General features: G+C 38.0%; 1 protein-coding gene across 15 annotated transcripts in view; it reads right to left on the reverse strand.

Annotated features, from left to right (window-relative positions):
• Positions 1-14147, reverse strand: part of NUMB (NUMB endocytic adaptor protein) — a 99322-nt gene that overhangs the window by 23744 nt on the left and 61431 nt on the right. For all 15 annotated transcript variants that reach the window (XM_054198008.1, XM_054198010.1, XM_054198013.1 and 12 more), the window contains 2 exons: positions 12482-12625; positions 159-233 (listed from right to left, as the gene is read on the reverse strand). In XM_054198008.1, the coding sequence (XP_054053983.1) occupies positions 159-233; positions 12482-12607 (201 nt within the window). In that variant the 5' untranslated portion in view covers positions 12608-12625. The remainder of the gene's footprint in view (positions 1-158; positions 234-12481; positions 12626-14147) is intronic.

Genomic DNA, 14147 nt, shown 5'->3' on the forward strand with positions numbered 1-14147 from the left:
CATCGCCCTAACTGCAGCAGCGCGCTCAAACCGGCCAACTGTTCTCCTAACGCGGGTCAGAAGTTCAGTCTTTAGCTGGGGCACTGCCGCCCCACGGACCTTCTCCAGTAACACTCACAGCCCCAAAGCCAGCTTTTCCATGAAACAAATATACATACAGATTTCAGTCTCTTCACAGCATCTTCACAGATATGCATTCCTCTGGATTCATCCACTTCGACGTGTCCCAAGTACTGCAGGAAAGAGAGTAGGGAGAGAAAAGCTTAACAACAGCTCCTTAAACTCCCTGGGTTTAAAAATCCAATCTCTGAACCCAGCTCAGTACAGCTGAGATGAGGGACATTAACAGCACTCTGCTAGCCTTCTTTTGAGACCTGTATTTGGAGGTTTGACTTGGTATGTATATTGGGCACTGGCGTCAGTAGAAAGGCATAATACAACTAGAAATTCTGAGGGAAAGACAGATTCTGCTTACTCAGGGGAAAAAATGAAATGCAAAAGTAGAACTGTATTTTCCTTCTTATTCAGCTTGAGCTTTGGTCACTTTTTTCACTAGCATAGCATGAAAACATTAAGTCAAAAGAGTGAATAAATTATTTTTGAATAATGATAAATACATTTAGTTATCAAAAACTGAATTATACTACATAGTAACATAACCAAATATATTTGAATGTTCCTGTCGAAATAGAAGAAATTTCATGTTACAAACACGAAAAAAAAAAAGCCTTCTTCCCCCCCGCTTTTTTCTTAAAATTGTAAATCAAAACTGTTTAAGTTCATTACAATACCAGGCTCTTACATGGACACTGAAACATTCATCATTCTCACTAAAAGTTTTAAAAAAATACCAGTTTTCTGTATATTCGTCTTATCACAACTTATAAACAACAACAAAACAACAATGTACAGAAACTGCAAATTTCAAAGCTTTTAAATTAATAACCTGGAATAATATTAGCCTATAGAGAAAGCAATTTCAAGAAATACATCAGAGTGTAGTGCTCAGGGTACTGTGAATAGTTTAATTTCACATTTTGTGGGTGGGGAGGAAGGTCTAAGTTTTCCAGTTTCTCCCTACCTTTTCCAATCATACTTCTTTTTGATAGGGGAAGGAAATGTTCTCTCAGAAACATTAATATCCGTATTCAAAGTACTTAACTCTTGAAGTAAACCATAAAAACTATTAAATAACAGCTTTCTAATGTTTGGTAATAAGAGGTATAGGTCAAAGAAACCCCAATTTACATGGCATTGCAGGAACTGTATGCAATTCAGCATTTATATTCTATTCTAGCCAGAGAGTGAAGAAATGGGTTTAAAATATCAGAATCAATACTTGTGTCACTTAATGCAGTAGTAAACCTAGGTTTAATAATCTATCGAGAAGTCCCACTCCATCACAGAATATTCTGTCATGAGTTATCTGAAATCTCTGTTTTCGTTTCATTAATTAGGGTACCACACTTAACTAGATGGTCAAAAAAAGATTTTGCTGTGTAGCACCATACTGAAGTGCTCTATCAGAATAATACAACAGATTCGACAAAATAGACAAACTCAAACTGTTTTAAAGATTTAATGGAATTTTGAAAGTTGAGGGTTTATTCATGGAAAGCAAGATACTCCCAAAGAGGAGATTCTACATGTTACCCTACATATCATTAAACTGCTGGAAGATTTGAAAGATCATAAGTGACAGAGGGCTTTAACATTAAATCTCACTATGTGGCATTTTTAAAACAGAGTAAATCTATACAGAACAATTCTGCAAGAATTTCCTTTAAACCAGCCCTCACAGCTGGAGAGCAGCTTGAAAAATAAATTGCATAGAAGCTACAAGGTAAAGAAAAGAGATCTGACACTTTAGAGCTTTTTCAAAATGAGCTCTGTGAGGCTGAAGCCTTATAATTGAATGCTGGAGCTGCCAAAACAGCAACTGTACTCCCTCAGCTGAGCTTGCTGAACACTTGCGCAAGATCTTCATTTCTCCAGAACACACACAAACTAGAAAATCTCAATCCTAAAAAATACACAAATATTAACAACTAAAGATGCATTTACTATGTCTCTGCAAGTACATATTTATACCAACAACTAGATGTTCTTCTACCATGACTCCTCTGGAAGTCCCAGAGATGCAGAAATTCTGTGGTTGTGTATATTTGTCGGGGGAAAGTTTTGAGTTTGGTAACTTAAGAAAGTTTGTCAGCTTTTCTTTAAAAAGGCGGGGGGGTGTGTACAGATGGGAAAAAAGCTGATGTTTATAGAGGACAGGAAAAAAAAGCTAGATGCATGGAATGAGCCATCTAATTTGCATGACCACTGAGTAAAGACAACTTTTGGATTTCCTGAGATACCTGCACATCTCATTTACCTCAGTGTAGGCAAAAGTTTCCAACTGAAGATTCAAACCATTCAGTCTCTGTACTTGGCAACCTGCCTTTTGCTTGGAAAAGGGAGAAACAGAGCAGGGTAAATATTGCCTCATGTCACACTCCAAAACAGACAACCCTTTTCCCCTGTGTTGCCAAACCTCTATTCAAGTCCCATGCTCCAACTTTCAGCAATCAGTCATGCCACTGCTGCTAGAGACAGCAAGTTTAGCTCCAGTTTTCAATGCTGCTTCCACTCCAGTGAATGGGGACATTATTGCACATATCAAGTGCATCTACCCACACCAAAAGGGTACAATCCACAGACCTCATTGAGCATCAATCAATTCTGAATTATAAAAGAAATTACACTGCCACACAATACTACTTCATGATATAGAGGACAAAAAGGTGCTTTGTTTGCACTTACACTTTACACTTTAAGCCCTTCATCAAAAAAAACTTGTTCTTCCCATCACACCATTTTTGCAGAAGCCAGAACCTCATCAGTATCAGTATTGGTGGCCTTGTACGTTTTACAGCCAGTTTCAAAATTCTTCCTGGGGTTTTTTTCTAGTGTGCGGTGGTGGTGTGTTAATTTCTTATAGATACCTACATATTTTTAAGTTTCTTACTTATAAAAATAACTTTCAACTGTATAATCTGAAAGCTATGGTCCTCCTCTTTTTTTTTTAGCCAAGTGTCCCTTAAGCAGCAGGTCTCCTTCCAAGTCTTCAGGGTTATTTCTAAAAACTTTTTCCCCCCACCAGGCTGAGAGTAGATATACATGGTTCCTGTATTTAACCAGTGCTACAATATCTACCTGACTTTCAATGGGTAGTAATCAAAGACGTAAATATTTCTTCAAGAAACTTGGCAAGCAGCTCTGCTCCAGACTGAGATTTTTTTCCTAGTACCCTTACATTTTAATCAGAACTGTTAAATTGTAGTTATATCACTGCCTAACCTTAAATTTGAAATATTATCTCAACTTATTAGTGCAACAGCATTTTATGAATAACATTTCAAAATTTAATAGAGAAAGAAAATACAGCTGCAAGTTAGATTAAGACATGGTCTGCTCTTCACAGCCTGAAACGGAAGTTAAAACACCAGAAATCAGGACTTAATAAAAATAAACCATCACCTCTGCCACAGGAAGAGATTGCATGGAAATCACTTTAAAAAGCACATACACAAGTCCCACACTTCTATACACAACCTTTCAGGATCTCTGAAAAGGAACTTCCCTTTCAAACTAAAGGAGAAGAAACATATTGCGAAGTGCCTGGGCAACGACTTGTCCTATATAAGTAACATCTCATGCAAATCCATCATGGCAACATTACCACACATGTGCTCAAGGACTGGGACGCATAATTACTGGGTGCACAAAATCAATGTGAACATCATAATCCATACCACAGTGGCTGATGACTTTGCAGAACGGTAAGGAAGGGGGTACCCTGGACATACTTGCAAAGAGCACTCCTTGTCACAAGGATCACTGCAGCTAGTGTTCCTCGAGAACGCGAGTACTTTTCCATCATGAAAGTGCACATAGCGGGAATGCAGTATTAATATTGAATGCATTCCTACTTAATTCCCATAGCAACCAATGAATGATAGCCATGACATCATCAATTCTCAGCCATAAGATGTTCTGTATAATATTTAATCATTATACCAGAAATTAACCACCAAGGCTTTTACAGAAAGCTAAAATCCTTGTGGGCAGAGTCCACATACAAAGTAACATAAAATAAAGCTGTAATTCAAATAAAATACTTTCAGGGGCTGTTGGGAGAATCCCTTAACACAAATATTTCTAAATAGAAGTATTGCTTATATTAACATTTTCAGGAAAAAAAGAAAAAAATATGAGATGATGGTACAGCAAGTAATAATAATAATAATAAAAAAGAGACTGTTCTCTTTTACAGATGGTGGTGCTCGGTATCAATCTCAAGTCAAACAGAAAGTAATCAACACAGGAACAAGTTAAACTGGCATGTAGCAAAACGCCCTTAGAACTTGAAAAGTACTTGAGAAACTTTATTATTTTTCAACATTTTAAATTTTTTCCAACTTCATCTGAAAACTAACAACTTAAGTTACCTTATCAAGTGGTTTTGGTGAGGCTATCCTACTGCCTTCCCCCAAAGATACGCTATTGAAATTGCTTCTAAGAAACATCAAGGGCTGATGTATCAGGTCAGAAACAGATCTACCATCTGTGTCCTAGTACAAGAAATACTGCCCTGATCTTCTTTCTTTGTTTTCATTTCTTTCACAAGCACTTGGCTGACTCAGTTTTCAAAATTTCAAAGTTCAACAATAACAGCTGGCAAAAAGAAAGATCCTTCACCAGAACTCCTTCCACTTGGACAACTCACTCGAGCCAGATTTGTTTGTTCAAGCCTGGTAATACGCTACTACAGCCTCTCTTGCAAACAGACGTAGCTACACAAATCATTGAAGTTCCCTCTGTAACAGCAGATGTTCACATGCGCTGTTTTATTTGCAATAACAGATTAGGTTCTTCAGGTTGCATTTGAAAGTAGACGGATGTGGGAAATGAGCTTACTCCAAGTCTTGGCCAAGATGTCCTGTGCTAGGGAACTAGCTGCCACAGAGAGAAGCACACCCCCGTTTCCTTGGTATTTTTCCTATAGGCAGTGACATTGCTCTTTCTTCTGCTGTGGAAGTACTATTCTCTCTACAACTAGGGTGTTATTTGTAACAGTAGGAGTGACTGCTTGGCATCTGCATGTGCAGATATGCTTCTGGAATTGGTATTGCTTAAGAACTGAAGCCTGAGCTCCACAGTTTCACAGTGAAATGCTGTCTTGCAACTAGCAAGCTTAAATCCAGAAAGCCTGGATACGTCTTAAAGCTGAGCTACTTTTCCACTGACTTCTGTAAGATTTACATTCCAATGTTCAATACTCTATTTCTCTCCACTCTCACACCCATGCTCCTGCTTTTTTAATTTATCGGTTTGAAACAGATGTTTGCTTAGACAGAGCTGTAGAAGAACAGACAACAAACTCCATGATTAAGCATCAAACAACAAAATAAACCTAATTCTGCTTAGTCAAAGCTACAGGTCAGTTATGATGCCACACATGTCCGTGGGGTCCAACTTCTTCCATTTCCCTAAGTCACCAGAAATGAAAATGTCTCACCAACCTCTTAAACCGCCCAAAACAGGAGCTGTAACAGTCTATGACTGCTAAATGTCTCTGAATAGTGTGGGTCAAAAGAATCTAACTCTAAAACCAAAGCAGTATTCGTACAAGTAGTTCTCTGTGTCTCATCACATCACACCCATCTAAGAGCCACACCGTGTATTTCACTTACTGGTTCTCATATCATATTTATCAGTGTGAACAGAAACAACACTGTGAGGGAATGAAAACATTTCCCCTTAGGGCTACTGAAGATGAAGCAGCAAAGCTCAGTACAGGACACACAAATGCTATACTCTTCATATTCTCACAAATCCCTAAAATGAGGCAGAGAAGGAACTCAGGAGGTTATATAGGACAGCACTTGCCTCAAGGCAGGATCTACTGCCACATCTACATCAGAGGAGTCAGCCTTGAAGTATAATGACATTTCTGTAACTGGAGATCAATAGGGTAGACCACCTACTCTGTAGTTTACATGCCTCACTGTTAGAAAGGGCGGTTGCTTTGCTGAGCTGTTGTTGTAGTGCCTATCCGAAATTTCCCTTGATGAGGCTTAAACCTGCTATTTCTCCTAGCTCCTTTACGGCTCCATGGATGTGCTGTTACACTTAGGTTTTCAATTGTTCACTCTGACATGCAATCCCTACTTTTCCAGGAATTCAGAATTAAGTAAGTAAATTTAAAGTTTTCTTTTTTTTTTTTTAAAGAAAAGCACAAAGTTTTATAAACACACTGCACAGGTGCACATCGTACCTGTTCTTCAAGTCCTGCAAAAAAATCAGTTTCCACTTATGACACTGGAAACCCCCTAATTTTAAAAAACAGAACACCCAGAGTTGAAAAATTTATTTCCAACACCTAAATTACATTTAAAAGAAGTATTTCTGCAAGGACATTCAAACCATTTTTATGGCTCTAAACAATAATAATCATATCTTTAAAACAATTTGAAGTTTACTAAACAATTTATGAATTTGACCTTGCCCAAAGACAGGAGAGTTTTAAAACTGAGTAAGAAGCTTCATTTAAAACTTCTTGTTTGCAAGGCTATTCAAACAAAACTAAAGGTTGGACACAAGCATGAAAAGTTTAAAGATGAGGGACTGCATTACATTCCTTTTAATCGTGACAAAAATACATAGGAATATATTTGAGGCAACTCTCACACCTTCTTTTATGATCACAATTCTTTTATAATTAGCTGCCTTCAAGATTTTTTTCCTGTGATCTTAAATGCTTTAGGACTTTAAAAATGTGCCTTTGCTTGCTGCTGGGTTAGCATTCAATAGAAATGGTTATTGTTCAGTGCAAACATCAATGCGTGCCTTAAGAGGTAGGGATTTGTAGTGTTTAATGTGTAAGGCTCTGCAACATTTCAGAAATCAGCAGATTTGTCACATTAACTTCTTAAAAATACTTAACATAGTTTCCAAAGACTATTCAAGCATCTCAAGCTTTCACAGTCAAAAATATCACATGCCTAATTTAAAGGAACTTCAGCATTTAAATCTTTAAATTCTTTCACAGATACTATTATTTCAAACTAGAAGTGCATTTCAGACATAAACTGAAAGCCCCAGTTACCTGGGCTGAGTACCAGGCTTTCTGATCTGGAGAACAGAATCACATGCAAGCTGTGTTTACAAACGGACCAAAATAGGATGTTATTTCTAATATGAGATTTATGAATTAGACAATAAGCAATAAAGTTCAACATGCAAATTCCAAAGCTTAATGAGGACAACTGGGCAGCCTCGAGTGGCGCCAGAGCACACAGCAAAGTGACAGAAATGGCCTATGTCCCACTGATGGCAGTTTCCACACAGCCACGTATGGCCTAGTGACATTGCACACTGCCGGGTCACAGGGACTCCAGGGATGAAAACTGACACAGGTCCCAGTGAGGATACTCTACAAGACTCAGGGCGAGTTGCTCCCTTTTCTTCTGTCTCTGCTTGAATACAGAGCAATATGGTGTCCTCCAAACACCTCCCACCAAAGCAAAGGCTAGAGAGGAAACAGTTGAAGAGTATTTACACTGTGAAGTCAATTCTTTTATGTGTGAATGTACAACTGCATCCATACAATTTTTATTTGTCAACACTAGCACAGAAATCAAGATTCAGTGGAAAGGCTAATTCATATGATACCAGGCACTCAGCAGCAAAGCCTGGACTTCAAATTCAAAAATAAAAATATGGTTTGTTACTCTACAACATGGACCTTTTTCACTGGAATAAATGGAATAAAATATGCAAGCAAACTTGCAGGCCTATAGGCAACAGTATCCTTCGGCACATTAAGGTGGGAAGAGACTGACCACCAAAAACATGAAAGTGAAAGAATAAGGCTAATTAAATTAACCCAAGATATATGTGACTGTTGTGTCTTCTACAACCACATATAGGAATCAGCTGTTACTATTCCATTTAACATGCCCAGTTGGTTAGAACCACCAAGAACTTGCAAATGTTTGATTTGTTTAGTCCTTTTAAGTAGAGGGAAATGACCTAATTTTTCTCATATAAATTTCACAGCCCAGCTACTCTAAAGTGCATTTGTATGAATAAAAACTACTTACCCAGAGGGACATTCGAAAAGGCATTTCAGACAAAAGAAGCCCTAGTGTCAAATATTTTAGTCATTAAAACATAGAGCAGCTGCATGTTCTCAGTGAGGTAGTGTCTGGAGCAAGAAAGCAAGTTTGAAAACGTGTATGTCAATGAGCTTCACTTCTTGCAATTACAGTGTATAAAGATTGCATAAAAATAAATTATAGCACTGATAAGCACGACTGTAACGTCTGTTAGAATAATTTACTTATGTAGTTTAAATACAATGTCTCAGTCTAAGTCCCTTACACATTACATGTATCTGTCATGCTTTTCCCCCCCTCAGAGAGAGGATTCACTACTGAAACATGGTCATTACTTTTTAGTTTGTTAGGACAGCGGAAGAGAATTGACCCCTGAAAATATACTTTTACACAGATTTTCCAGCAGCTGTAACAGTGTCATATTTAATAACAGGGCAACCCTGAGTACATCTATAAAAGCTGCAATGTATCGTGTCTCCACACCACAAAAGTTAGGAGAGCAACACCATTACATTCGCAATGGAACAGCAGAAGTTTGCAAGTGACACTTGTCTAAACACAAGTTTAACACCCTTTTCATACCCTTGCTGACAGACAGGCACCTGCTTCTCTGCTGATGCAGCGGAGTGCAAAAAAACCACATTCAGTTGTATGCTCCAGCATCCTGGCCCTTCTTCCAATGCAACTTTAGCTGATTCAAAGCCGTTTAACGCAGAAGAGCAGTGCAGGGAAGTCAGTAGCCACTACAAGGCCCTATATTGAATGTGTCAAATTACCACCTCAAGCGTGGTTAGATTTCCAACACAGTGAAGAGCTATCTTTAAATACATTCTACACACACTAAGATGACTGAGAAAAATATGATCAGTAGCTCATTACATACAACACAGTCACTCCAACTAGTGGAAAAACACAGACTGTTAAACAGCAACAAAAAAGTGTTATTGCCTAAAAGTAACAGTACGTGCCCAGGATTATCACCATCTCCTAATTTATAAGCACAGCACTGGAGAGAACCAACTGTGCATCAAATCCACTTTCCTCAATTTTAAAGCAACAATGTATAAGGAATTTTGCCAATGCTTTCCACAGAGCACCTCCTCTACCGAAATGAAGATGATCCATAGATGCATCGGACTTGCTCAAAATCCAACAGCATGCTTATGGACTTTAATTACTAGTAAGGATCAGCTGTGGACGTGGCACAGGAAAAGCATCGAAAACTGTGCCAACATAGAAATCCTTTCAACAACATCAAACCTGTTTGCAGTACAGCATCCTCAAAGCACAATGAACGAGCAGGTACGGGAGTCCCTATCCAACACTAACAGAATGAAGCCTGAGGCAGGATGAAATCCTATTTGCAACATGACTTTCAAAGCGCTTCCACATGTTCTGTAATATCTAAAAAAGGATAAATCTGTCCTAGCACTCTACAAACACCCCAACTCCAGGCAAAGTATAAATGCCCAAAGGCAAGAAGTTAAAACACACACGAGCTTAACACTACTTTGAGAGTGTGACATTTCTTTCATCGATCAAACATTCATGATCTTTCTCTTTTACAAGAGAAACCAAGAGCAATTGTTCCCTACTCTGCATTTGTACTAGTCTCCTATCTCCAAAAAAAAGAATGTTGAGTCTTACCTAAATTAAAATAGCAAGCATTAGAAGAAACAAAGCTCTCAACATGTCTGCTACTACATTAGTTTCATGTATTTTACTTTCATACAGAAAACCCTAAAGACAGCCGTAGACACATTTGTTAACAATTCTCAGGTCTTCACCTGCTATACAGGTAAAATCTTTATCATCCCTGCACAAGCCAGACTCCAGTCTTTCCACTCAGCTATGCTTTCAGCTCCAAAGAACCACAGCCAATGATTTTTAGAGAATGGGCAAGGCAGACTATAAACAATAAGGACAGACTAACACACACATACACACACACCCCCTGAAACATTACACTGTGGTCGAGCAGCTATACTACACACAATGGGCCCCTCTGGAATACCCACTTAGGAACTTTAAGAAAATGAAGATATTTTCACCATGTTTCAGACTTGAATGCATTCCTATTCATTAACTATTTTTCCCAAAATCTGTGTTTATTCTGCTCCACTGAGGAGCATCAGGAAGAAAAGTCACCTCATCGGCTATTTAAGAATCTAGGCGATAGCGTACTTTTCCTGGAATGTATGAATTTCGAATAATACCCAAGAACAGCATGACAGGATACTCTCCTTCAATAGCACAAAGTTCTATTCTTTTTGCAAGCAAAATATAGCACCACCCACTAAACCGATGACTCTACATCTGGTTTATCTCGTTCGCTCACAATGGCCATACTTCCTGTCTGTATCTATCAAACACCAGTTAACACCCACTTTGCATCCCAAGCCTAATAAAAGTTTCCACTACTGCCCATCTCAAGGCACAGTATGAATTCTAATCGACTAAGCTAAAATACCTCTTAATGTCAAATTGTTCTGATTTTAAGTTTTCATCTAATTGCAACTTCTTTAAAAAGTCTACCATTCTGATCAAATCAAGAAACATATGTAAAAATGCATTTACTTCAGAGTATTTTTTCCAATGAAAAAATTACATTAATTCAGTGAATTCCAATATGAAGTGGGCAAATAAAGGCAAACAAGTGCCATGATGATGACAGGATGCAAAGACTCCTCCATTTCTACACCTCTTCAGCACAGAATAGCCTAAAACCTTTTTTGACTTTGGGTACATGTGCCCAGAATAGGTTAATGCTTCATTTAAATACAGGAAGCATTTGTCATTCTAAGTGCAAGTCCTGACTGCAAGTCAAAGAAAAAGCCAGTCTTTAAACAGCAACAAATGGTTCACACCCTTTGTGTTCCGTAAAGGACTGAAAAAGTTGGAGTGAAAGTAAATGTCTAGAAAGCCAGCATTTTGCTGTTCAACCTGCGTAATGGCTAAATTATTAAAGAAAATGACAATCCTTAAAATAACACCTCTGTTCTCTCCTAGACGGTGCTAAACCTTAACCTAAGTTTGAGCTTCCACAGAGCGGTTACTTTCAAAGCTCTGGCAAAACACCATCACAGTTTAGCATTAGATTACAGTTCCTTCCTTCTACCTGAAAACTAACACAGGACAAAGACCAATAAGCAAGCAACCATAACAAACTAGAAACCTTATGAACACTTGAGTGTATGTAAAAGCACACATAAGCAACTATAGTAGGGTAAAGTGAATGTAGGAATGAACCTAGTGTGAAAGTTCTCAGATTTATTGTATATCTGCACATACCCACAGCTTTACAAAAACATGTAACAGCCAGTTTCAAGAGTTCCACTTAGCAGCATCACCTGTTTAACTATCAGACAGAATTACTTCACGTATAATACAGACAAAAACTAATAAGAGGTCCTTAGGCATCAGAACCATAGGCTGTTTTCCTTGTGCATAGATATTTAATCCGTTTGCTTTCCGTAAGTGTCATCTGCTTACAATCTATTGTAGAGTTAGTATTAGCGTGCTTTGAGGAAGAAAGCTTTTGATTACAAGGGAAGCATATGCAACAAGCCACCTTAATTTCATATTTACTTTTATTATTATATTTCCTAAGCATTAGTATTATTCTAAAATATTAAAATAATATCATTTCTTAAATAAAGGGGAAGGAGAAATGGTGACACAAAAGAAAATAACTATTTCTAATACTCCAATAATCTGGAATGAGTTCTCAGAATTCAAAAAGGTAATTTCAGTTTCACATGCATTAACAGTCTGTAATACACACACACAAAATCACAGCACAGAAGACACTCTCAGAAGTTAGCAAGTGCTTATAACCTCAAGCGCTGGAAGGAAACCCAGGTGTTACTTTGCAACGTTTTCAGTTATCAAAAGGGAGGAATGATTCCTTTCCAAGCACAACCCACCGCTTACCTTACAAGTCAAAACCGTAACCGTAACTCCACTTTTAACAGAGAGAACGGAGTACCTTTCCACGCAATCCAAGAGGTCTACCATTTCTGCTCTTCCAGAAAAATGAAGACAAATATTATATTACTCCTCTGCCTAGCTACATGATTTATTTCAACTAGATAATAACGCAGCATATCTCAGACAGTGATTTTCCAAGGCATTCGTTACATGACTCATCTGGGTTTTTAAAAAAGCCACATCCTTTGCAATGAGAGCTGATTGTAAAATAGGTCAGTGTGTAATGAAGCATGCTGCTGGCTTATGCTTGCCAAAAAAACCCACAAATAATAATTCATGGCAAGAGTATCTCATGGATATCTGAAAAAAAGGCAGAAAAATCTTACCTTAACAGGAAAGCTACACTTGCCAGTTCGAACGCCTTCTTCATCAGTCTGCCACTGATGAGGCCTACTGGCCTCTGGGACATAGACATCTTTCTTTCTCCTAAAGCTTTGCCGTAATTTGTTCATTTCTCAGATTTTCACGTCCTAGAAGAAGAAAAAAAGAACATTGCCAATAGGCACCAAACCACACATTTAGCCACTTTGGATCAACCACTATCTTGACAAATGTCCCTGTGAAAAATCTGAGCTTCTGCAGATATGAATGGAGGTACCTGTGAAACGAAAACATTTTGTATGTAGATTCAAAGATAGATAGATATTCACTTCAAAGTGGAAAACACAAATCCACATTACTTGTTTAATATCTTTCCACAGCAACTGATGTATTAGACCCAGGAATAACTATTACTCTTGGGCATAAGGTTACCTAAAATAGCTGACAGAGAAGCTCTGAAGAGTGATGTACACGAAATCCTGCCTCCCCAAACTTAAACACCTACCTAGAGCGACCAAGTGAGACACCAGTAGCACAAGCTTCCAAGGCACCCATGCAAGGCAAGGATTCATAGCCCTAAGACTGCCCTAAAATTAGGTGCCTGTGCTGTTCTTTGAGTACAAGTGACAGGTTCATGCTTTTATTGAGGGGCACAGTCCAACCCTTGCTTAGTCTACTCGTAGAAGTTCTTATACTTAAATAAGAAATGCACTGAAGTGACTACCATGTCCTGGGTAAATCTCTAAACAATTACATAGTCTTACTTCTTCAAAGGGGGAAGACAGTTCTGTAATAACACCTCCAAAGCCTAGAATTAGATGCTTTTTATACACGATTTTCTTATGTATCAGTTTCTATATACAAGCCAGTCTATACTTTAGACATGCTCACCTTTACTAGATTCAAACTACAATTAGCCAAGAAGATATCAAGGAAAGCACTACTAATACAAAGATTCAATATTCAGCTACAGAAGTAAAATCATATGGGATACAATGTGGGGGAATGTAGAAAACATGCTGAAAGAATTCTTGAGATATTGGTCCTCTTTCCCGAAAAAGAAGCCTTCTTACAACTGTGACATCTAATTTTGATAGAAAAAAAAAAAAGACACTGCAGAATGCAAGGCAACAAAATCTCACTGGATTATATATGCTTATTTCCCGCTAGATTAACTAATCTACAGAATATAGATGTTTATGGGTGTCAATAGGCAGCCCTTGTAGGAAAGCAGGTTTAAAAACAGTTTGAACACTATTTTAAACCTTGAAAAGAACTAGTGTTTTCCAGTTAAAACTATTTCACATAGGTGAGAAAAATCAACACATTCATGTTTGTGGTATCTGACATTTAAGAAGCTTAAATTCAAAATGCAACAATTTCAAAGCTGAACAAGAGTCAGAAATTGAAAGCGTTACAGAAAAATCACTGCCCACCAGTACTAATTCCAATCAGCCAAATTAAAAATATTGTTTTATAACTCATGACGCACTTTAGCCACTCCAAACAACAAAAAGGTGTGAGTTTTGTCACTGACTCCCCAAACTCTCCTTCAGCAACTGTTACTTTCCTCCTCAAGCTGTAAGTCATTAGGGAAGCCAGTTCCCACCGTTCCTTACGGGCATGGCATTGGCTCATTTCTCTAGAATCTTCTGTCTTTCCATCATCTAT

This window comes from Rissa tridactyla, chromosome 4 (genome assembly GCF_028500815.1).
Source record: "Rissa tridactyla isolate bRisTri1 chromosome 4, bRisTri1.patW.cur.20221130, whole genome shotgun sequence".
NCBI classification, from domain to species: Eukaryota; Metazoa; Chordata; class Aves; order Charadriiformes; family Laridae; genus Rissa; species Rissa tridactyla.